The following is a 25,338-nucleotide window of genomic DNA, read 5'->3' on the forward strand; positions in this document are numbered from 1 at the left end:
CCGCATCCGGCCCCCGGTCCTTAGTTTGGGGACCCCTGGCTATAGTCTTTCTCTATGTTTAATCAGATTTTAGCATGAAGCTGCAATCAAATCGTAGGGAAGAGCAGAGCTGAAGGCTTCTGTTTTTTTCGGCATTCTTAAGCTGCTTTATCTCTTGTTACATATCTTTCTAGCACTGAAACTGGTTTTCTCCTTACCAGAGCTCACAAAATGTTTTATTTATTTATCGTGTCAGAAACTGAGACTACAGATATAATGTATTAAACAAACAAACAAACTGTGAGGCAACACCTTATTTCCTTCTTAGTTGAAACAGAAGAAATAGAAAATAAAACCTCCCAAACCTAAGAAAATTTAGCCACACTGCCAACTTTACTGATACATCTATAAACAGCCTGTTTTACTTCTTTGTTTCTCAAACTGTATATAAGAGGATTGGCCATAGGGGTTAAGACAGTATAAAAAAGAGAGAAAATCTGATGAAGCCTCTTCAGTGTATTTGTTTTTGGAACAATATAAACACTGATCAAAGAGCCAAAAAAAAGTGTTACTACAATGAGGTGGGATGAGCAAGTAGAGAAGGCTTTCTGCCTCATAACTTTGGAATGTATCTTGAAAATGTTGTTGATGATCAATATATACGAGATCAAGGTAAGCAGGAAAGGACCCAGAGTATCCATAGAGGCTAAGATGAAAGTGACAAGTTCCACCATGTGTATGTTGCTACAGGAAAGCTTTAAAACCGGGGCAAGATCACAAAAGAAATGCTCAATTTCATAGGGGCCACAAAATGATAGCTGCATCTCTAAAGATACTATAATTGTGTTACTTAGTAAACCGCTCATCCAAGAACCAATAATAAGCCAGAAACAAAGTCTGCTATTCATCAAAGAAGTGTAGTGCAATGGTGTACATATGGCCAAATAACGATCATATGACATCACAGCCAGGAGATAACATTCTGTAGATGCTAAGACACCAAAGAAATAGTATTGCACAAGGCAGCCATTAACAGAAATAGATCTATCTCCAGTCCAAAGACTGAATAACAATCTGGGCAAGATAGTTGAGGTGTAGCAGATTTCCAAGCAGGACAGATTCCCTAGGAAGAAGTACATGGAAGTCTGGAGGCGAAAATCAACTACAACAAGCATAATTAGGAGAAAGTTCCCAGCCATGGTGATAATGTAGATTATAAGAAATGTCAGCAAGAGAAGAGTTTGCAGTTCTGGGAGATCACCAAATCCAAGAAGAATAAAGCATCCAGTAGCTGTTTGATTTGTCTGGATTTGAATTTGCTGTAGGAAATAAAAATGTATGAAATAGTGTGTGTTCTATGGATATATGTGTGCATATACACATATACTATTGTTAGCATCTGATTCCACCTGGATTCAAAAACCATTATGCCAACGCTCAACTCTTTCTTTCACTTCTCACCAACATCCCAGCTATTCATTTCAAATTGTCTCCTGCTGTCCCTCCTTTCCTCTCGGTCCTGGTAATCATAACATCTGTTCCAGCTTCACTTGCATTTTATACTCTGTCTTCCCTCTCTCTGTGCTATTTGTCTTCTCTTCTCCTCCATCCATTTTCTTTCTAGTCCTTCCCCATTTTTGTTCTCCCTAGCCACCACTGAACTTCTCGTCCTCACCAATACCTTGAATCTTCCATATTCTAGTTCCTCAAATCCAGCCCCAGTGATTAAGTTATTGTGCAAAGTGTTTTAGTATTATGCAAATCCTGTGAATGGTTCCTGAAAGAATAGACTGCATGGTGTTAATGTGCTGCTTAAAGGTGCTCTATGTAAAGTTTATAAACAATAAAGAGAATAGGCATTCCACAAAGATGGAGATGCTTGAAGCATCCAAAATCATCCAACTGCACCAGTGCCGTATTACATTTGTTTTCTCCATCATCACCATCATGATCACAACCATCATCTTAATTTGAATGCCACTTAGGGCCCTTCCAGACATCACTAAAACTTGTGCTGAAATGGATTAAAGTAAGCAGCTTCAGTGCATGTCCTAGTCCCCACCTCCTCCCACAACCCTGGGATTTCCCTCCCGGTGTCTATACTTGGTATTATACTCCTCAGAAAGGAATAGAGGTCCAAACCTACAGACCTATTGTCAATAGTCTCCATATAGTGAGACTATTGAAATTGGATTTTGATTAGTCAAAAAAAATGGGTAAGATTGGAGAAATCAATTAATGGGTGGGAACATTGCTGGTGTATAAAGGAAACGTTAAATAATAAGAAAGTAATGAAAATAAAAGGTGAACCACTGATTTCAACAATGTGATGCTGGGAAAGTATATTTCTGATAAATAAAATAGAACTGTTCCCAATAGGAGTAATAGATAACAAAAGAGATCAAATATACAGGAACATTGTCCCCCACTGTTCTCAGGCTTTTGGGTCTCCTTAAAGCACATGTGAATGGCAAATAAATCATAACAAAAGCATTAACTTGTTAATCTTTTAATGCACATCTTTTTGCTTTCTGTTGTTCTTAAATGCAGTAAACAGTATTGTAAATTTGTAATATTGGTCCACTGTCTGTGTGTGTACTTACAGAGGATTTGTTATTTGCAAAACTAATTTTGGCCATTTCTCAAGCTGAATACATTTTAAATGAGTTTGTATTCATATTTTCATAATAGAAAGGTTTTTGTTTCTCTCTTTGTTGTAAGTACCTTGGCAAGAATAATAGACCCGTTCTCCTCTCATTAGTCTTGTCTAACTTGCTAAAGTTGTCTGAATGCATGACCATCACTTGGATCCATCAATTAATAATTATACATCATATGAACAAATACTTTCAGATTGCCATAGCAGCTCATCTATTGGAATGTTCCTGCAGGAACATGTATCTGTGTGTCCATAGAAAGGAAGGCTATCAGACAAACACAATGACTAGAAATCTTTTCTGACATGCTAATTCCGTACATGCCAGGATATTTCTACTAGAGAAAGTGCCATTCAAGGAAGATCTTATTACTAAATCCAAAACTCCTGGAAGACTAGAGTTTGGGAATCACTATTCTAGTTAAGGGGTTCAAAAGTGTGTTTTGCGCTGTTATTTGAACCATTTTGTAGAGATGGTCAAATTCCATAATAAAGCCAATGTGTGCTAGCAGTTAGTAGTTTGAACTCCTTAGGAGTCCACATTATCTGCTTTGAACTGCCATATAATCCAGTTCAAAGCAGATAATCTGGATTTTATATGGCAATGTAGAAGGGGCCTCAATCCTGAAATACTGCTACTTCCAAAACAAAGTGTATTCTAACAGTAAATTATATTTTTTACCTTTCCCAGGATGTAATACATCATCCCAACAGATATAGAGAATTTGGATTCTTACAAAGACCCACATTCTCATTCTTCAAATGTGTAAAGATGAAAATCTATTACATGAAATAACTTTACCTTTAAGTTATTTTCACATGGAGGATGAATATCAGGTGCACTTCTTTCATTCCCCATTTCTGGATTTGGGAATCACCACAAACTTGTCTTCAGGTGTTCTTTGTGTGTTGTCTCATTTCCCAAGCAGTTCTCTGTGGAGTGTGCCAAGATCTGGGAAGCTTAGCTAATGAGTATTCAATCATCACTCTTACCTGGACATCTCTTTATCTTGTTCTTAGTTTAATAACTATTGAAAGCATTCAGTCAGTAGGATGAAGGAAGTAATGTGTGGACAGTGTACCATGTTAAAGGGGTAATGAGGGAGGGAGCGGAGAGAGGAGGGGAAAGAAGTCAAGGGAGAAAATAAATCAAGACAGTTATCTCTGGAGAAAATTATGTCTGCAGCAGATGTGATAATTTTATGTGTTAATTAGTTCAAAGTGCTAATCACCAACTTGAGCTATTAAAATATATCTATAACAAAATTTGAAAATTTTTCTGTTCCTGGTTTGAAAGTGTTATTCCCTCTTTAATTGTGTTTTGAAAGTCATTATTATATTCTCGAAACTTCATATTTGTGGCTGCTGCAAACTAACATGAATCGGTTAAGACTCTATGAGATATTAATTGAAAAAATATAGCAAAATGTGCGCTAGGATGTCCCGCAAAAGCAGTTTTTGCAGTTCAATAAGCTATTCCATGTTTTTATGATAGAACCAATTGAAAAGGACATTATGTTTTACATAATGTAATATATGTGGGGCTTTCTATAATGCCAATGATATTAAATGAAAGGGTATTAGTACTTGAGATTATTTTTTTATATCTCTCCAGGAGACACAACTTTGGGGAGAAGATATTCTAAAGTCACTCCCTTGAATCTAAGAGAGCATTGTTTGGAAGGAAGGAGTCATACTTGAGAGATGCTCTGTATCTTGTTATCCCTGCTTTTACAAAGTAGGACATGTTTTCATCTTTGATAAATGAACTCTTTTTTAGATATGGGCTGTATTCAAACAGGCAACCAGAACCAAAGTTCTATCTGAAGTCCATTGTGATTTGGACTTTACGATCTCATCAGATGGGCTGATTTGCCCATTATATGCCACTTCTTCTCCCCTTTCACCACAGAGCTCATTACACGATGCACAGGGACTTCTGACCATATTCCATGGTGAAGGAGGATGGGAAGCTTCCAGTGTTGCCTTTGGAACAATGGGGGGAAGTTGGGCGGTGATGCTTCCCCTCGTGCAGGTAAGTTGGGCAATGCGGGGCGTGGAGTGACTGGTTCTCCATGCCCTCTGTCGGAACCCCATGGATTTGCCACAATGCATGGCGAATCCTCATTCTAATGTGATAAGGCTCTAGGCTCACAAATATCAGCTGCTTTCCTCATACGTTCCACATGATTCATACTCTGGTTTAAGAGGGATAGACATTTGAATGTTCAATAGATGGATCACTTCCTGAAAGTCGGTTTCTTTTTTATGGGCATTCCTGTTTTGGCCACCATCTCAAATGTTTTGCTGTCATTCTGGCACTATCCATTCATGGTTATTTAAATTTAGTTAAAATAGTCATTTGTCTTCATACTTGCTCTCCTGGATCAGGTCCTAGCACATACTCAACCATTTAATACATTGTTCTTGCTCACCATAAGAAGATTCTATTTGTTGTTACCTAGTTGCCAAAAACATCTACTTCATCTTCTGTTGGTCTGTCTGGTGTCTACTTCTCATTCTCTATCACCATCAACAACAGATTCTGCTGGGTTCTGCCCTCTGCTACACAAGTAGCTCCTAGAATTCTTCATGCCTTCTGCTCTACCACAGATGTACAACTGTGTGGAAATCAATTTTCATCTCCTCAGGATCCCACAATAGGCTGCACCAGTGCACTGTGGCATACCTGATATTTAGATGAAATGGAGATAAAATGTAAGATAAACTAAATTTTCCATTTCTTTGTTTGTTTGAAAAATATACTTCTTTAAAATTTTAACATATACCATTACTAGCCTTTACAGATTTGAAATGACTTTGTTGCTATAGGACATTGAATGGATAACACATAATTTTTTTGCATTCATTTATGATGTTTGGTATAGATGTAGACTAAACCCCAACCAAAACAGACAAGAACCATCATAACATAAACATAAAAGAATAATTCTTTTCGAAAAGGGGGGGGGGCAATGATGCAATACTGCAGGTTCCTTTTACAGATTTTCAGTGAGCACCTTGACACCTGTGAAAATAGTTGCCTCTCTTTTTCTCTTCCTTGTTTTTTTTTCCCTCCTGGGAAAAATCCTTTTTGAGATCTCTCAATAAACTAATTAGAAGTTAAGTATTTATTCTCTGCAATTTAGTGAGGAAGGTAACATTAGTGACACTTTACACAGCAGCATCATTGTACATTTTTATTATATGAAACATACATATATATGCACCAGAATGCACACAAAAATCTGTACATTGTTTTTTTAACACAAGTAATGCTAAAATTACAATGATTTGAGAAATAGTTGCAAGGACATTGTCTTACATATCCAAATACATTGTTGCTGCTATTGTGTGTCTTCATGTAGTTTCTTTCCAATTGCCTCTCCAATCCTTACCATCTAAAAGCCTTCACAAAGTAATTTGTAATGCAGAATGGCCTTTGCTGGTCTCTCCACTTGGTACTGTACTATAATTTTGGTTTTGACCTATAAAGCCATTTACAGCTTAGGTCTAACTTATTTAAAAGAGTGTGTCCCCCTCTATAAACCTATTAGAAATTTACAGTTACCTAGGAAGGGCCTTCTCTCTATCCCACCACCCACTCAAGCATATTTGGTGGGAACAAAGAAGAGAGTATTTTTGGTGGCATCTCCCAGGCTTTGAAACTCCCTCCCAAGAGAGACCATGATGGCCCCATCCCTGTTTGCCTTTTGCAGGCAGGTCAAGACATATCTCTGCTGTCTTGCACTTGTGAAAAGATGGGGGGCATGCTGCCGGGGAATTTGTGGTTTTGGAAGGATAGTGAGCTTTAAATGTAATTTTTATTGTACATGCAGTCCCTAAGTTATAAACAAGATAGTTTCTGTAAATTTCTTCTTAGGTTGAATTTGTTTGTAAGTCAGAACAGTTACATTTTTAAGTGTAATTCCAGATATAGATATATAGGACATGTTAGATAGCCTAGGGAAAGGTTAACACCCCTGTGGTGTTTGTTATTCTGTCTGTTCCCCTGTACAGAGGATTTCATCTCACTTTCTGTCCCTGTGATAATTGGATTTTGAAAAATATGGCTTGTTGTGGAAACAAAGGCTGGGGGTAAAGCTTCAGTGGAGACACCTTTTCCCCATAATAATTCTTTCAGGGGTGAATTTCCCTTTGTAGAGGTAGATTTATCTCACTTCCTGTTGTCTCATCCCCATTCTTAACTATGAGTCATTTGTAAGTCTGATGTTTTTAACTTGGGAACTGCCTGTATTTGCTGTATTTTAACTTTATAGCTACCCACAAATATTTGTTCTTTTAATTTTGTATTTGTATTTCTACTATTTTAAATGTTATTAGATTGTGTTATGTGATGGTTAGCCATCTTAAGTCCCTAGGGGGAGAAAGGTGGGGTACAAATAAAGTTTATCATTGTCTTGTGTTTGTCTTGGAGTCTTGCTGCCTCCATATCTCTTTTTTTTTCAAATTTTCCTCACCCCACCTTACTGCCTCTGACACAATATGAACTTTTGTGTAATTTCAGGGATGGGTGGATTTTTCTCTTTTTTCCATGCATTTCCCCCTATCCTCCAGTATCAGTGGGATAGTTGGCTACTTAGGACATCACTAATGTGATGTCCTAAGTAGGCAGTCTGAGCAAAAAGTACTCAAGAGGTGGTTTTGTCGGTTTCTTCCTCTGAAATATAGTCTACAGCACCAGATATTCATTGGCAATCTCCCACTGAAGTATCCACCAGAGGTAACTCTGCTTGGCTTCCAAGATCAGAAATCCAAGATCAGACAACCTTTGCAATCATTCTTCAGTAATTACAGTTGGAGTCAATTTCAGTTTCATCCCTTTTTTGCATGCTTTTATGCAATTATCCTTCTTTCTGCAATCATTCCATACAGAAAACAGGAAAAGTCCCTCAAGCAATCCTTGTCCTTCCCTGGAGCATTAGAAATGATCCTGACAAATCCTTTCTCCACACATCAACACATCAATGATGACATCACGAAGCTATGAAACTCTATTGCTGTATTTCCTGACACACCTGAAAAAAGCATTCTTCACTGCTCTGTTTCTCAAACTGTATATGAGAGGATTGAGGATAGGAGTCAGGACAGTGTAGAAAAGAGAGAATATCTTGCGAAGTTCCTTCAGTGTTTCTGTTTCAGGGACTATATAAATAAGAAAAATTGATCCGTAGTAGAGTGTCACAACAATAAGATGGGATGAACAAATAGAAAACATCTTCTGTTGAGAAGATTTAGATTCAAATCTCAAAATGGCACAAAGAATGCAGATATAGGATGACAAAGTTAGAAGAAAAGGTGGTCCTGTTCCCATGAGGCCCAGAATTAAAGTTACAAGTTTTACTAAGTAGTTATTGCTGCAGGATAAGTTTACTACTGGGTATATATCACAAAAGAAATGGTCAATTTCTTTGGGCCCACAGAATGCAAGTTTTACCATACACGAAGTAATGATAGTGTTGGTCAAGAAGCCACTCATCCAAGATGTGAATGCCAACTGAAGGCAGTGTCTACCATTCATGAGAGATGTGTAATGCAGTGGTTTGCATATGGCCAGGTAGCGATCATAAGACATTACTGCTAAAAGGTAGCATTCGGTAGCTGCAAAGAAGCCAAAGAAATAGTACTGTGTAATACATCCTTCAATGGATATGGATCTGTCTCCAGTCAAGAAACTAGCCAACATTTTAGGTAAAATGGTTGAAATGTAGCAGGTCTCCAAACAGGACAGGTTCACAAGGAAAAAATACATGGGGGTATGAAGATGTCGGTCAACCATTACCAGGAAAACAATGAAGAGGTTTCCACCTATGGACAAAGTGTAGATGACTAGAAATAATATGAAAAAGGAAACCCGTACTTCAAAGAGATTGCCAAATCCCAGGAGGATGAATGTTGTAATGGCTGACTGATTTCTATCCATTTCTGTTGATGAATCTTGAGGTCTTTCTGAAATATAATTAGAAGAAGATGAGTGAGCTGGGGTTTCCTCTGTCCACTCCTATGGATAGTTAAGTGTAATGCTGATTAGCAATCTGTGATGTATACTATAGTTTCCCATGTAGCAATACCTTAGAATAAAGATGTGAAATCGTGATTTTGATTATTCTAGCACACTACTATTTTAAATCCAAAGATTTCTATTTATCAAGGCTAGGGAATTGTGCAGCCATCCCAAGTGTTGCTGGACCAGCATTGCCAATGTTGGTAAGACTTTCCATTTGTACATGAAGGGCCACACACCTCTTAGTTCTACTTTACAGGGAAAAATACTAAAGCATGAGACAAGCATATTCAACCACTTTAAAGAATAAAATGTGTTCCAATGCATGTTAGTATATTAAAAAGTGCAACCTGAGGGTTCAGTTCAATAGCCCAGGGCAGACTATTAGACAGAATTTTCAGAAAAGCTGATTTTAAAGCCTATACCTATATAATCGTTCCTTTTTTCAGCTCCATGTTTCATTAACTTTTCCCCTCCGTCTTGAGTCTTTTCTGCCTATTTTTGGTCATCCTAAAGAACAAGCTGTTTTGTGCAGACGTGTGAAATCTGTTTTCAAAAATGGCTAATTTTGAATTTAAAAATCCAGCAGAATTTCTCCTGACTAATCTTACATTTTCCCCACAAATATACAGAAAGTGATGGAGGAATGAAAAAATGGGAGCCTTTCCTCTGTGAGCTTGAAAATCCATATTTGTGAGGGAAACATCTTTCGGGGGGGGGGGGGGACACAAATGTCAGAAACAGGAAATACATCAGCCCTTTTCTAATCAAAATCCCTACCATGCCATATATCACTAAACATTCACTTGAAGAGTATTTTCTGATGTATGTTTCTCAAGCAATATAACACATGTTTGAGCAAGCAGATTCCAATTTGCCTGAAGGGATAGATATGTGAGTGGATTTATATCTTGTTTAGATCTCTTGTTGCCTTTTCCTAACTATCTTTTCTCAACCCCTCTAACACTTGAGACTCCATAGCTTAAGAAGAGTTGCATATCCCCTTAAAGTGTTGTATTTATCTAAAGTTCCACTAAACTAACAAAATTCAATGAATGTTATATGCATCCTAGAAACATTGGCTTGCATATGCAGAAAAATGTGATGCTGGAATCATGATATAATATGGTTTTGGGGCAATCACATTTTTACTTACACAAAGAAATCTTCTATAAAAGTAAAATCCATACATCTGAGAGTATGATTCTAACTGAGAGTGGTTCTACACTGACCACTTATCACCAGGGTAATCCAGAATGGTAAATGTTGAATCGGCTCTGGGATAGTTTTGATTCATGATGGTCCAGTGGTATTGATCCCAGTTTGATATTGCTGGACGTCCACCCTTATTGTCCCCCTTCATTCTCATCATTGAGCTGGCTACCAGCAGGTGTGACATGCCTACCGTTGGTCATGCATCAACTTTAGTGACGTTGGGTGAAGTATCAGAAGGAAGAGAAGGGACTGTTTTTCCTTTCCTCACTCCCCCACGGATGCCTCGTCATTTTGGCTGTGTCACTCCAGGCAACTAGTGATGGTCATCCCATGTTCCTGGGGTTCCTGAACCCAAAAAACATAGGATGGACACTGTTGTGAATGGTTCCATCTTGGAATTGGCCCAAATGTGTATATGGCCCAATGTTGTCGTTTTCTCCAAATTTTCAGGGAAAATCATTGAGAAATTACCATTTTGATTTAGCTTTGTGCCTCTGGTCATTGAAAATTCTCCCATGAAAACCAGTATGTGGTACCCAATAGTCTAAAACATCTAAAACTGATTGACATGTGAGAGACATCATTTTAATTTTTGTATGCATGCTTGCCAGATCTATTATTCCATAAAACTTTGACAGGCCTATATAAAGATGAAGGCAGAGTTTATAAATGTCATTGATCTGCTAACTCCTAACAGAAATGAGAGCCTCCAAATTTACAAAGAGTGTCATGTGCCATTTCCAAACAGCCAGTTCTAAATCCTAGCTGTACAATTGTAGAGTGAATGTGCATGTGAATGGATCATGTAAAACACTCATATATGAACAGAAATAGTCTATTAAAAATGCAGCATACATATAAAATATCCCCCTCCGAAATGCAAACAGGCAAATACACACTTCTGAATAGGACGAAATGTCTTGTAATGAAACATCCTTTCCAAAATACAATAAAATGCCTACTAACCCAACATGAAATATAAGAACAATATGATAAAGTGGCAGAATACACATGTAAAGATTTACCTCCAATGGAAATGTTGGTATGTCATTTGTAGAATGCAAGAGTCCTTTTCTTTCATGTCTTCATTGTGCTCCAGGTCTTTGTTTTAAAAGGAAATTCTAGAGTCTTGCTTTGGCTTTTTCCATTCATTAGTAAAATGTCACCATGTACAAATATTAAAAACATTGAAGCATCAAATAAAAATTATTCTAATGGATGCTTATTTGCAGTGACCAAAAGAACAGCATTCATTTTCCTTAGTTTTATGTTCTCAAATTCGTATATCATAAAGTTCATAAAATAATTGTTTAACAATAAGCTATGACCACTTGGACACATTTTAGCAGGCCTTGCACTTTCTACTATCCTTCCATGCTTTGTCTATTACATCCATGTATATAATTTTCAATATTTCCAAGCCACGTACCTCTCTGTACATGAGGAAATGTGACTCATGCTGGCAAAACTCATCTTGTTATAGTTTACAGCCAGAGTCAAATGTGTTTCCCAGAAATGTATTAACAAGGGAATCTTTTCACAATTACTCTCTGTCTTCTAAAAAAAATACCTGTACACTTCAAGGTAAACATTAAAGGAAGATGCCAAGAAAGTTGGGAGTACTGCCAAGTATCTTAAAGTATTCTGAGCATAACAAAATTCATATTGTCAATAATATTACAAAGATCTAGGAGGAAAACATTCACAATCAAAGAAAGTAACATACTTCTGATTGATCTCACTACGCTTGTTGAAAGCCATCTGTTAATTGACACTAATATTAAAATAATCACACATGAACTAGGAATGCCGTTTGCATTTGGGACAATTTATTTTCTGACCATTTTTGTTTTATAAAAGATGAAGACAAGGAGATAGTGGAACAAGAGAAAAAGATATGTTTGATAGGATCATGGCCAATGTGTCCTCTAAATTTGCAGTGATGAACCCATGACACTTCAGTTGTTGGGTTAGAATTCCCTCGGTCCCATTTGGCATAGTGGTTTTGACTAGAATGATGGAAATTCTATTCCAACAACTTCTGGAGGGCTGTGGATTCTCCACCCTTCGTTGTTGTTCTCAGCTAACCTCAAATTGCCTCCAACTTGTGGTAAGTAGCTGTCTTGCTCAGAATCAAATACACTACAAATCTCTGAGTTCCAAAAGCAGTCACTGGTCATTTTGTCCCACAAGATTTCCTTTCAAAGAGTAAGGGTAATACAACAATGTCTCATCACCTGTTGCAGGCTGATATGCTTCAGTGTTGCCTATCACCATAACTCCCTTGATATGGCATGTTCTGGCCACCAACTTAACAAGTAGATGGCCAGATTCTACTGGGAGTTTCTGGGAGAGATGATTATGGAGATCCCCCGTGACAATGTATCACCTAAGATAGCTTGCTTTGAGGTCATGACATTTTGAACTTGCATGCCATCTGACTCAATGGAGAAAGTTAAAAATAGAAATTAATGGTGAAGAAGTTAAAAGGAGAAATGACCAGTTCCTATACGGAATAGTCTGCTGCCCACATGGGTGGTCATCTCTATCCCATTTTCCCTGCACAAACCCTTTGAAATTAATGAACTTATCCATAACAAATGTAAGTCCCATTGATTTCAGAGCTCTTCTCTGGATGTGACTATATCTTGAGCCAGACAAAGATATTTAGAATTAGCTCTTACCTGCAGATATGGCTGTTGCCTTTAGTGATATTCCAGAAACCTCTGACCTATCATTTATAAGTGGATTCCAACAGACTTAGAAGAAATCATGTAGTTTATAAAAGATTGGTTCCTGAAACAATTTTTCACCCAAACTTTAAAGAAGTGTATCAAGGGAATTAATGCCAATGTAGACCTATTATTTCAAGAAATGCACTAACCCACCTAGAAGAGATGAGAGAAGTTGAACCAATGACACAATCATAATGGCCGTTGTTGTTGTTGTTGTTGTTGTTGTTGTTGTTGTTATGCTTTGGGTAAACAGGCCCAATCCATCATTTATCTTAGAAAATGATTTCACATCTGTAAACGTCTCCTAACAAGGGAATATTTCCACATGTGTAGGTTTAATTGTTTTGCAACCAGATCTACTCCAACTTAGATGACAAACACTGAAATAATTCTTAAAATAGGCGTTATTAGTGAAAAGCAGCACTGATTTTAATGGAACTTCTTTAAGAGCATGTCTGTGGCAGTTGGCTGGAGTCTACAACAGCAGGCAGCATCCCATTTAGTAATTAGTAAGTAGTAATCTCTGGTATTTTTAGTCACAATCAACTATGTCTCTTATTTCTTATGACAGTTTCTAGCTGGTAGATGTAATTTTTTCCTCTATTAAAAGGACAAAGGCCCCATCTACACTGTAATATATTCAGCTTGAAAACGTATTATATTGTATCCGAAAAACATAGAGAGTTACTAAACAAGGAAATAACAGAGAAGGAAATTAAAGTGGCAATAAATAAGATGGATGGGAACAAAGCCCCAGGGCCGGATGGATTCAGTGGGGCATACTATAAAGTATTTACGGAGGAAGTCACACCATACCTTTAAAAAGTTATGAATAAAGTTTTAGACAACCAAAAAATTCCAGAATCCTGGTGCCAGGCAATAATAACAATGATCCCAAAGGAAGGACACGACACCAAAAATGTTAAAAATTACAGGCCTATCTCCCTGTTAAATACAGATTATAAAATCTTCACGAGCATATTGGCTGAAAGATTGAAAGAATTCCTGAAAGAATGGATAGGAGAGGAGCAAACGGGCTTTCTACCAAAAAGACAAATGAAAGACAACGTAAGAGAAATTATAAATATAATAGAATACTATGAATTTACTAAGAAAGATGAATTGGCTCTCCTTACCATCGATATGGAAAAAGCTTTCGACAACCTAAATTGGGATTTTTTTAAACTACTAATTAAAGAATTGGATATGGGTTACAAATTTACAAACGCAATTAATCAAATTTATAACAATCAAGAAGCCAAAATTAAAATAAATTCCGAAGAATCCAAACCTTTCAAAATAAGCAAAGGAACCAGACAAGGATGCCCGTTGTCTCCACTGTTATTCATTTTCTCATTGGAGATCTTATTAAACAATATTAGAGAAGATCCCAACTTAAAAGGTGTAAAAATAAGAAGGCACAATTATAAGTTAAGGGCCTTTGCGGATGATCTTATCTGTGTAATAGAAGACCCAATAAACACAATTCATCTTTGGCTCTCTAAAATAAGAGAATTTGGAGGAAATTCGGGCTTAAAGATAAACATGGACAAGACCGCATTACTATCAAAAAACATGACGGAAAAAAGACAAAAGGAGCTAATGAGAATTTCTGGGATTCAGATTAGGAAGAAAATAAAATATCTAGGAATAACATTAACGGCAAAAAATTCACAATTATTAGAAAATAACTATGACCATAAATGGAAAAAAATACAAAAGGATTTAGAAAGATGGAAGTATGCAAAACTATCGTCGTTAGGAAGGATCTCAGCAATAAAAATGTCTATCTTGCCCAAATTACTATTTCTATTCCAAAACATACCGATTATTAGAAACACCCAGAAATTTAAAAATTGGAATAAAGAAATAAGCAAATTCATTTGGATGGGGAAAAAAACGAGAATTAAAAGGATTTACCTAATAGACGAGAAGAAGAGAGGAGGTCTGGGCCTTCCAGACCTCCAACTTTACCATGATGCAAGTGGTTTAAATTGGGTGAAAGATTGGTCTACATTGGGAAACACTAAAATTTTAGCATTAGAAGGAATAGACTTAAGGGCGGGATGGCATGGATACCTATGGTACGATCGGAAATTAACAGAAAATTTTTTTGGCAACCACTTTATTAGATCATCGCTGATAAAAATATGGGAGAAATACAAAAAGAAACTATATCAGAAAACTCCAAAATGGATCTCCCCATTAGAAGCAGGCCAGAGGAGAGAAACGGGAGGAGATATTTGGCCGAGATATAAGGATATATTAATTAAAGACAACGGGACATACAACATGAAAAGCCAAGAAGAGATTAACCAGAAATTCGGTAATGTAGGATGGTACCAATATAGACAACTAAAAGAATACTATAACAAAGACAAAAAAATGGGTTTTGAAGAATCAGAAGGTTTTTGGGAGAGAGTGATGAAATTAGAAAGAAAACAAATATCTAAGATATATACAATATTAATAGAATGGGAGACAGAAACGGTACCAGTAAAAGATAGTATGATCGAATGGGCCAAAAATCTGGGCAAAAAAATCTATTTAGAAGAGTGGGAAAAGGCCTGGAACTCCAGATTAAAAATAACATACGCAACAGAATTGAAAGAAAATTGGATCAAAATGTTTTACCGTTGGTATCTGACCCCCCAAAAAATATCAAAATATTACAAAAAAAGTTCAAACAAATGTTGGAAATGCGAAGATCAAATTGGAACGTTCTTCCACTGTTGGTGGACTTGCAAAAAAGCAAAGAAATATTGGAAAGAAATCCACCAGGCAATACAAAAGATGTTGCAAATTAAAATAGACTTAGACCCAAAATACTTCCTCCTGGGAATGCTTAATATTGAAAATAATAAAAACAAAGAAATGCTCTTCAATTACCTCACCACGGCGGCAAGAATTATATATGCCAAATATTGGAAAAAGAAAGAAATTCCGGAACTAGATTGTCGGTTAATTAAGATCACGGAAATAATGAACATGGACAAACTAACATACTTATTAAAAAATAATTACAGTATTCCAAAAAAACAAACCAATTGGGAACCGGTTAAAAAGTACTTGTTAGAAATGCAAATGAAGGTGCTAATATAATTTGTATTATTTAAATAAACTATATAAAAGACCTGTATATTAATAGAAAGATATAAGAAGATGTGGTCACCAAACAGAAAGAAGGAAAGAAAAAGTAAGGAAAAAGAGGTACAAATACAAACCTCTTAAAGTAGTTGTGTAAGAGATGGAAGTCACTCTGTTAAATTTTATTACTACACATGTTTTTGTTTTGTGTTTTTGTTTATATGTTTTATTATATGTTCCTATTACTTTCCTTTTTTTTTTTTTGCTTCAACTTTCTTCCTCTCTTCTTTTCGCTTCATCATTGTATTTCTTCCCCCTTTGTTCTTATAATTTATCGTGCACACACCGTCACTGTAAATTTTTTTTATTTGCAAAATCAATAAAAACTCATTAAAAAAAAAAAGAAAACGTATTATATTGTCACTGTAAGATTTCTTGGGAGATGGACAGTTTAATGGAGTTTGGTGTCTCTTGGGACATAAGAATTGAAAGGAGCTTAAACCAAGAAATGACAACTAACACTTTTCTAATCAGCACTCAAAAGCGCTGATCATATGTGAAAGAGAACAGAAACCTGATGTAGAAGTGGCAGACTGTGGATAAGGACTTTAATGATGTACTAGCTGTGCCCGGCCACGCGTTGCTGTGGCGAAGTCTGGTGGTCTGGGAAATAAAGTATTGAGGAATTGGTGGTAGTTAAGGTCAAGGGTAAAGGTTTTCCCCAGACATTAAGTCCAGTCGTGTCTTACTCTGGAGGTTGGTGCTCATCTCCATTTCTAAGCCGAAGAGCCGGCGTTGTCCGTAGACTCCTCCAAGGTCATGTGGGATGACTACATGGAGCGGCGTTACCTTCCCGCCGGAGCAGTACCTATTGATGCACTCACATTTGCATGTTTTTGAACTTCTGGGTTGGCAGAAGCTGGGGCTAACAGTGGGGGCTCTCTCCGCTCCCCCAATTCAAACCTGTGGCCTTTCGGTCCAGAAGTTCAGCAGCTCAGCGCTTTAACACGCTGCGCCATCAGGGGATATTATTTCCTAAAGGTTGTGAATATACAATATTTCTGATTGGTTTTTTTTGTTTGTTGGAGGCAAGTATGAATGCTGCAATTAGGAAAAATGATTAGGATGTAATGGCCTTGCAGCTTTAAAGCCTGGCTGTTTCCTCCCTGAGTGAATTTTTTGTGTTAGCTGGCCCTGATTGTTTCCTGTCTGGAATTCCCTTATTTTCAGAGTGGTGTTGTTTGTGATATTTATGTGCTTTATGTGCTTCTACTGTCTGTGGCCCTGAGAAAACAGGATTTGCCAGAGTTTGATGATGGGAATACTTTGTTGGGAGGTGTTAGCTGGCCCTGATTGTTTCCTGTGTGGAATTCCCCTGTTTATTTACTGTCCTGGTTTTAGAGATTATTGTTCTGCATTATTCTATCCCAGTAATTATTTCATATTAAAGAAGAATCTCACTTATCCAACATTCGCTTATACAATGTTCTGGATTATCCAACGCAGTCTGCCTTTTCATAATCAATGCTTTTGTAGTCAGTGTTTTAAATTCATTGTGATATTTTAGTGGTAAATTTGTAAATACAGTACAGTAGAGTCTCACTTAGCCAACATAAACGGGCCGGCAGAATGTTGGATAAGCGAATATGTTGAATAATGAGGAATTAAGGATAACCCTATTAAACATCAAATTAAGTTATGATTTTACAAATTAAGCACCAAAACATCATGTTAGACAACAAATTTGTCAGAAAAAGTAGTTCAGTACACAGTAATGCTATATAGTAATTACTGTATTTATGAATTTAGCAACAAAATATCACGATATATTGAAAGCATTGACTACAAAAATGCGTTGGATAATCCAGAACGTTGGATAAGCGAGTGTTGGATAAGTGAGACTCTACTGTAAATACTACATAGCATTACTGCGCATGGAACTACTTGTTCTGTGAAATTTGTTGTATAATATGATGTTTTGGTGCTTAATTTGTATAACGATTACCTAATTTGATGTTTAATTGGCTTTTCCTGAATCCCTTCTTATTATCCAACATATTCACTTATCCTGCCGGCCTGTTTACGTTGGATAAGTGAGACTCTACTGTATATTGATAATCTTAAATTATCTGCTTAGAACTGGATTATATGAGGCCCCTTCTTCACAGCTGTATAAAATGCACACTGAAGTGGATTATATGGCAGTGTGGAGTCAAGATAATCCAGTGCAGAGCAGATAATAGAAGATTATAAATGGGTTATATAGCTGTGTGGAAGGGCCTTGAGTCTACACTGCCATATAATCCAGTGCAAATTAGATAATCTGTGGAAGAAGTCTAAGTGAGGCCTAAATTTGCCTGTCCCCTAACTGAAACCTGGCTGTCCCTTGGTTGCTAGGCAACCAAGTGGGCAGAGATTAGCCCTCTAAACTGGCAGCAATTGGATAAAAACAATTATTGCTCTCCCTCTAATTAGGACTTTATTTTTCTTTTCTTTTTGTTGTATCAACCTTGAGGCGTGGATGATGGGTTGTGTTGTCAAATCTTGAGGTTGGGGGGCCTGTACTTTTGTTGTTTTGTGAATTGCCGTGATGCCATCACTCTTTTATATATATAGATTATATACTTTGCTTATGGTCTATCATGAGTGAATATTCTGTAAAGTAGTGTTTTCTATTCTTCCATTACTTTTTCTAATACTTGAAGTATATGCCTCGTCTATTCCAACACACCTTCTACTGAGGCTTCTATATGCAGTATATTCCTTGAAGTTTTCACTTAATTCTGTTTTGAAATGTTAACTAGGCTTTACCTTTCACTGTAAAATTACCCAAAAGAGGAACTATTCAGTGCCATTATTTTCACACTCAGTGACATTTTTCCAAAAGTCAGATACACAACTAAGAAAGGAATAGTTTTAATTGCCTACAGTGAGACCTTTTCTCCAGGGATTTTTTTCTCCAACTTAGTATCCCACAAGGAAAAAAAATAACACTGTAATAAGTTTAAGATAGTTTTCATAATGGAGACATTGTTCAGGGAAAAACAATGGCAACAACAACAAAAAAAAAGTCAGCTGCTTCTTCATTGTCAAGTATATATTTTGTATATATTATAAATCCATTGTACATTGTAAATTGGGGTTCAAACCTGCTGACCAGATGACTCGAGATAGCTTTATGAAGCTTTCTAACTGTGTCCAACCAGTTGAAAAGACCCCTGGGCTATTTGAATATTGTACTGAACATGTATAGGAATCCACCTTGTCTCAAATCATAGTCCATTTTGACCAGAATTATAAACCCAAATTGGCTGAACCTTTCTGGGGTCATAGACACAAGTGAGGGGGTTACATTATTTTCTTCATGGACCCTTAGCTTTTGATACCTAGGCGCCATTTTGGCTGGTTCTCAGGACCATTATTGACATATCATTTCAAATTCTGTGGCTACCAAGAGATCATTAGCAAAGGATGACCCATCATCATCACTCTGCAGCTGCCCGCCACTGCTTTAACTGAAAGTGCTAAGGTTCAAATTTGGAGCTGGCAAGATTCTACACTAAGATGCAGCCAAAACCCAGGCCAAGATCCTGCAATGAAAATATGCATGTCTCACATAGATGCATCTCTGTAGCTATGCTTGCTAGAGTTACTACCCCAAATATACACCATATAACACACACAAACATGTACACCTTCTTGGAGGGTCTGAAAATGAGGGGATCAACAGTGACATATCCAACTATTTTCCTTTAATGCAACATTTAGTGCCAGACACCTACAAGGGTCTACAAGGGTTCTTGGGACATCTCTGCAGGGTACATTGACAGTCCATTCACCTAAAAGAAAACAGCTAGATGCATCACTCCCCAATTCACCTGCTGTCTGAAAACTTGGAAACTGGTGTGTTTTAGAGGGGATACATGGCTTATAATGTGGGATGGGGCTAGGGAGGTTGGGTTGTTGCAAGATAAAAACAGAATTACAACATACATAATGATGAAAGAAGTGACTGGTGATGTCATAAGGCATACTTACAACATCCTAGCTTGCTAATAGAATGCCAGTCCTGATTTAGTTTTAAGGTGAACTGAAGAGAGCAAAAAGATCTCTGATGGCAACATTAATAAATTCTTCATTCTGTCTACTGTCTTAATTATTGGGCTAACTGAATCAGTGATCTAGCTAGTATTGCATTACCAAACAGGGCTTGTCTACATCATTCCTTTATCTCAAAGTGGACCAGAAGTCAAACCTGAATGTCCAGACAATGTCTAGGAATTTCTGAAACTTAACCCAGGATAAACTTGGTTAACCTTGATCAACCCTGCATTAAGCAAAGTTGGGGGATGTCCTGCAGTTTCAGGGTGAGTGTGCACAACCACACCTGGCTCCAATCTGAACCAGACCACTGTCCACAGCGCCAGCACCACCACCCTGCCCCCCCCCCATTGCTATGGCAGACAGCTACGGTGTCTGGTGACCCCCTGCCCATCACCAAGCACCTTTGTTGACATCAACAAAAGCACCACCAAGGCCAAGATGAAGGAGGGGAATTGCCTCCTAGTTAGCTACTCTCTCCGTGTCCATCCTGCAGCGGAGCACATACAGTCCAGTGGGGTTAAAAATGGTTTGGGCCCACTGAATCATCACCTTAGCTCTCCTGTCTCTGTCACCATGATAGACAGCCATAAAGCTCTCCCAGAGCTCTCCTAGCAGGGGCGACAGGGACAGCAAAGCTAAGGTGATAGTCCATTTTCAGCAACAATGGACTATCTTGCTACCAATGTGAGATAGATACAGAGAGTGAAACCAACTTAGACTATTCCTCTCTGAACTGACCTCAGATTTCAGTGTATATGTAGAGCTTAAAATGCCAAATTCTTAGTTGGAGGTTGGGAGAAGTTTTATCCCAATAACTAATGGTTAATGTATAGGGAAATCCGGGTTTTGAAATTATGTTTGTACCCATTCCTTTGTTGCCTGTGTTATGGTTTCAGAATACGTCACAATTAGGATGCAGCCATTAGTGTTATGGTTTAAGAGTATGTCACTAATATGATGCAAGTAATACCTTCTGGGTGAAATATAACTGAGGTCAGAAAGAGACAAATATATAGTAAAAAGAATTATAAAGATGCTATGATTGGGTCAAAGGGCTTTTGAGTATCTCACTCATTTTGCTATATAGATTGAAACTCTCAAAATCCCACACAACCAGAGTAATCAGTGGCAATGCTTTCAAAAGAAGCTTTGCTAATTTTTGGTGAAAAAAGAGACAAAGGTAATGAGTGTACATATGGATATTTCCAGTTCATTGTCTTCAGCTGTAATAGATTACCATATTACTGATAACTGAATTTTTGGATCATTTCCCCCTTTCCTTTTTTGTTCTTTGTCAATATTCCCTCCCCTCTTTTTACAAACATAATGGGATTTGATTGCCAAGTTCCAAATTATTGATATCATGAATGGCACATAACACACTTACTGGAAGATATTAATCAAACACGTCCCACTGTGTTAATTTTTTTCATCATAATCTCTTCCTCACTCACCACCATAAGCTTTATTGTTTGTCATTATTGCAAAAGGGATAAATAGAAATTTCCTAAGCCATTAATTCATATTATCAAATTTACAGTTGTGTATTCCTGAATCCAGCAAGAAATGCAAGTTTTGTAGGAATTTTTTTCAGTGCCTCCTGAACATCTTTGTTTTTTAGACTATACACAAGAGGGTTGACAAGAGGAGTCAATATAGTGTACAAAAGAGAAAAAACTTTGTTTAGTTCTCTCAAGCTGTTTGCCTTTGGTACGACATAGACAATAATCAGAGTTCCATAAAAAACAGTCACCACAACCAGGTGAGAGGAACAAGTAGAGAAAGCTTTCTGCCTTCCAGAGATTGATGGGACTCTCAAAACTGAGATAATGATACAAACATAGGATGCCCAAGTCAATAGAAAAGGTGGAAAGGCACACAAAGAAGACATTATAAAAACCAAGGTGCCGATTATTCTGGTGTTGCTGCATGACAGATTGATCACTGGACCAAAATCACAAAAGAAGTGGTCTATCTCATTCATGCCACAAAAGACTAACTGTGACATGAAAGATATTGTTATGGTGATTGCTAGACTCCCACCTAACCAGGAGCCAACAGTCAATTGGATACACAATCTGTCACTCATGTAGTTAGTATAATGCAATGGCTTGCATATAGCAAGATAGCGATCAAAGGACATGGCAGCTAAGAGAAAACATTCAGTTGTGACAAGGATGCCAAAAATATAAAATTGTGTGATGCAACCTATCAATGAAATAGACCTGTCTCCTGTTAAGAGGCTATAAAGCATTCTGGGCAGGATGACAGAGCTATAAAAAGTTTCCAAGCAAGACAGGTTTCCCAGGAAGTAATACATGGGAGTGTGAAGGTGATGATCAGACACAATAAGAAGAATTATCAGAAGGTTCCCACCGATTGTCAACATGTAAATTGCCAAAAATAGCAGCAGTAATAGAATCTGTACTCCTTGGCCACCACTAAACCCCAGGAGAATGAATTCTGTGGTCATGGTTTTATTTGCTCCATTTAAGTTTTGGCAGGGAGACATGTAGGCAAGATCTGAAGTGCTGGGGAAAGAAAACAAAGAATAGGAAGAGATTAATTAAAATCAGAATTGAATCAATTGAGGAATTCATAATTCATGGTCTTGGAACTCTGTGAAATTATATATTTAATTTTTGGAGTGATACTTATACTCTGGAATTCAGTTAGGGACACCTGCACATGTACCAGTAAGTATCTCTCAAATGTGTGCAATGTCATTTTTTGAGGAGCTGCGAAAGATAGGTATTGCCTTCCTCCCTGGGCAGTGCTCAAAACCCCCTCCTTCCTTACCTTAAGGACTGTCTTTAATGGCTATTCTCATATGCTTCATGATAAACAGAAGGGATCAAAGAGGCCCCTGTAACACATACACCCATAGCCAGATGCACAATGAGGGCAGAAGTGCAGATCTCAACATGGTTATCATCATTGTGTGCCTAGCTTTTGAGTGGGGATAGGTGCACAATTCTCCAAATAAAACTGCTTGCCACAAAGCATGGAATTGCTGTTTAAGGAAGCTTCGGGGTTTTGCAGTAAGTCAGGAGTAGCATTTGGCTCAGCTTAGCATAAAGTTCACATGTGAGTATTTACACTACCCTGTTGAAATGAGTTTTCAGTTGAGTATTGTTATCAAATTCAGGTTTGCACTCACACACTTAGCTAAGGATATCTCTACACTATAGAATTCATGCAGTTTGACACTATTTTAACTGTCATGATTCAATGCTAAGAGTCACAAAATGGTAGGATCTTGCTTGCTTGTTCACTCACCTGCTCCCAGTACATATTAAAACTGTTAGTTCTGGGATACCATAATACTTCTTTGTTTTTGAAAAGTGTTAGGAATACAGTTGCTTTTTCCATCTCAATTCAATTTGGATTTTATTGTATTAACAGAAAGTCATAGCAAACAACAAAATAATATACAGTAAAAAAATACTTGGTGCATCTCTGCTCCATTAGTGTAAGGCTGTGTGAATAAACAGTGCAGTACATTATGTTTTAAATCAGATTATAAAGACAAAACCCAGGCTTTTAAAGCTAAGGTGATCTGTTTGGGCAATGTGACTCAAGAAATGCCTTACAGATATCACTTATTTATCACAAGTTTAGGCTAAGTAGATATCAAAGCTGTGTGTAGCAAAGCATTAAAATCTTAGGATCAGAAAATGTGGACCTATGTGTTCCTGTTCTATAAATATACTAGCTGTGCCCGGTCACGCGTTGCTGTGGCGAAGTCTGGTGGTATGGGAAATAAAGTATTGAGGAATTGGTGGTAGTTAAGGTAAAGGGTAAAGGTTTTCCCCAGACATTAAGTCCAGTCGTGTCTTACTCTGGAGGTTGGTGCTCATCTCCATTTCTAAGCCAAAGAGCCGGCGTTGTCTGTAGACTCCTCCAAGGTCATGTGGGATGACTACATGGAGCGGCGTTACCTTCCCGCCGGAGCAGTACCTATTGATGCACTCACATTTGCATGTTTTCGAACTTTTGCATGTTTTCCAACCCAGAAGCAGGGGCTAACAGTGGAGGCTTTCTTCACTCCCCCAATTCAAACCTGTGGCCTTTCGGTCCAGAAGTTCAGCAGCTCAGCACTTTAACACGCTGCGCCATCAGGGGATATTATTTCCTAAAGGTTGTGAATATACAATATTTCTGATTGGTTTTTTTTGTTTGTTGGAGGCAAGTATGAATGCTGCAATTAGGAAAAATGATTAGGATGTAATGGCCTTGCAGCTTTAAAGCCTGGCTGTTTCCTCCCTGAGTGAATTTTTTGTTGGGAGGTGTTAGCTGGCCCTGATTGTTTCCTGTCTGGAATTCCCTTATTTTCAGAGTGGTGTTGTTTGTGATATTTATGTGCTTTATGTGCTTCTACTGTCTGTGGCCCTGAGAAAACAGGATTTGCCAGAGTTTGATGATGGGAATACTTTGTTGGGAGGTGTTAGCTGGCCCTGATTGTTTCCTGTGTGGAATTCCCCTGTTTATTTACTGTCCTGGTTTTAGAGATTATTGTTCTGCATTATTCTATCCCAGTAATTATTTCATATTAAAGAAGAATCTCACTTATCCAACATTCGCTTATACAATGTTCTGGATTATCCAACGCAGTCTGCCTTTTCATAATCAATGCTTTTGTAGTCAGTGTTTTAAATTCATTGTGATATTTTAGTGGTAAATTTGTAAATACAGTACAGTAGAGTCTCACTTAGCCAACATAAACGGGCCGGCAGAATGTTGGATAAGCGAATATGTTGAATAATGAGGAATTAAGGATAACCCTATTAAACATCAAATTAAGTTATGATTTTACAAATTAAGCACCAAAACATCATGTTAGACAACAAATTTGTCAGAAAAAGTAGTTCAGTACACATTAATGCTATATAGTAATTACTGTATTTATGAATTTAGCACCAAAATATCACGATATATTGAAAGCATTGACTACAAAAATGCGTTGGATAATCCAGAACGTTGGATAAGCGAGTGTTGGATAAGTGAGACTCTACTGTAAATACTACATAGCATTACTGCGCATGGAACTACTTTTTCTGTCAAATTTGTTGTATAATATGATGTTTTGGTGTTTAATTTGTATAACGATTACCTAATTTGATGTTTAATTGGCTTTTCCTGAATCCCTTCTTATTATCCAACATATTCACTTATCCTGCTGGCCTGTTTACATTGGATAAGTGAGACTCTACTGTATATTTCTAATCTTATATTATCTGCTTAGAACTGGATTATATGAGGCCCCTTCTTCACAGCTGTATAAAATGCACACTGAAGTGGATTATATGGTAGTGTGGAGTCAAGATAATCCAGTGCAAAGCAGATAATATAAGATTATAAATGGGTTATATAGCTGTGTTGAAGGGCCTTGAGTCTACACTGCCATATAATCCAGTGCAAATTAGATAATCTGTGGAAGAAGTCTAAGTGAGGCCTAAATCTGCCTGTCCCGTAACTGAAACCTGGCTGTCCCTTGGTTGCTAGGCAACCAAGTGGGCAGAGATTAGCCCTCTAAA

General features: G+C 37.4%; 3 protein-coding genes across 3 annotated transcripts; all 3 read right to left on the bottom strand.

The window, feature by feature from the left end:
• Nucleotides 1-343: 343 nt before the first annotated feature.
• On the bottom strand, nucleotides 344-4,750 carry LOC100567343 (olfactory receptor 10A7-like). The gene is made up of 2 exons (XM_062957160.1): nucleotides 4,580-4,750; nucleotides 344-1,334 (listed from the first exon to the last, which is right to left on the bottom strand). Exons 1-2 carry the CDS (start codon nucleotides 4,748-4,750, stop codon nucleotides 345-347), a joined length of 1,161 nt encoding a protein of 386 aa, XP_062813230.1. The 3' UTR covers nucleotide 344.
• Nucleotides 4,751-5,674: 924 nt separating this feature from the next.
• On the bottom strand, nucleotides 5,675-9,157 carry LOC100567149 (olfactory receptor 10A7-like). The gene has a single exon (XM_003224524.3). The coding sequence runs from the start codon at nucleotides 8,577-8,579 to the stop codon at nucleotides 7,641-7,643; it is 939 nt and encodes a 312-aa protein (XP_003224572.2). The 5' UTR covers nucleotides 8,580-9,157; the 3' UTR covers nucleotides 5,675-7,640.
• Nucleotides 9,158-20,508: 11,351 nt separating this feature from the next.
• LOC100566953 (olfactory receptor 2AP1-like) lies at nucleotides 20,509-23,462 on the bottom strand. Its single transcript, XM_003224523.4, has one exon. The coding sequence runs from the start codon at nucleotides 22,311-22,313 to the stop codon at nucleotides 21,336-21,338; it is 978 nt and encodes a 325-aa protein (XP_003224571.3). The 5' UTR covers nucleotides 22,314-23,462; the 3' UTR covers nucleotides 20,509-21,335.
• Nucleotides 23,463-25,338: the final 1,876 nt, after the last annotated feature.

The sequence above is a fragment of the Anolis carolinensis genome, chromosome 6, assembly GCF_035594765.1.
Source record: "Anolis carolinensis isolate JA03-04 chromosome 6, rAnoCar3.1.pri, whole genome shotgun sequence".
Lineage (NCBI taxonomy): Eukaryota > Metazoa > Chordata > Lepidosauria > Squamata > Dactyloidae > Anolis > Anolis carolinensis.

Coding starts and splice junctions, on each gene's coding strand:
- LOC100567343 (XM_062957160.1), bottom strand. CDS start 4,750: ATGCATTGTGGCAAATCCATGGGGTTCCGACAGAGGGCATGGAGAACC. Junction 1,335..4,579: donor CTCCTTCACCATGGAATATG/GTCAGAAGTCCC, acceptor ATATATCCATAG/AACACACACTATTTCATACA.
- LOC100566953 (XM_003224523.4), bottom strand. CDS start 22,313: ATGTCTCCCTGCCAAAACTTAAATGGAGCAAATAAAACCATGACCACA.
- LOC100567149 (XM_003224524.3), bottom strand. CDS start 8,579: ATGGATAGAAATCAGTCAGCCATTACAACATTCATCCTCCTGGGATTT.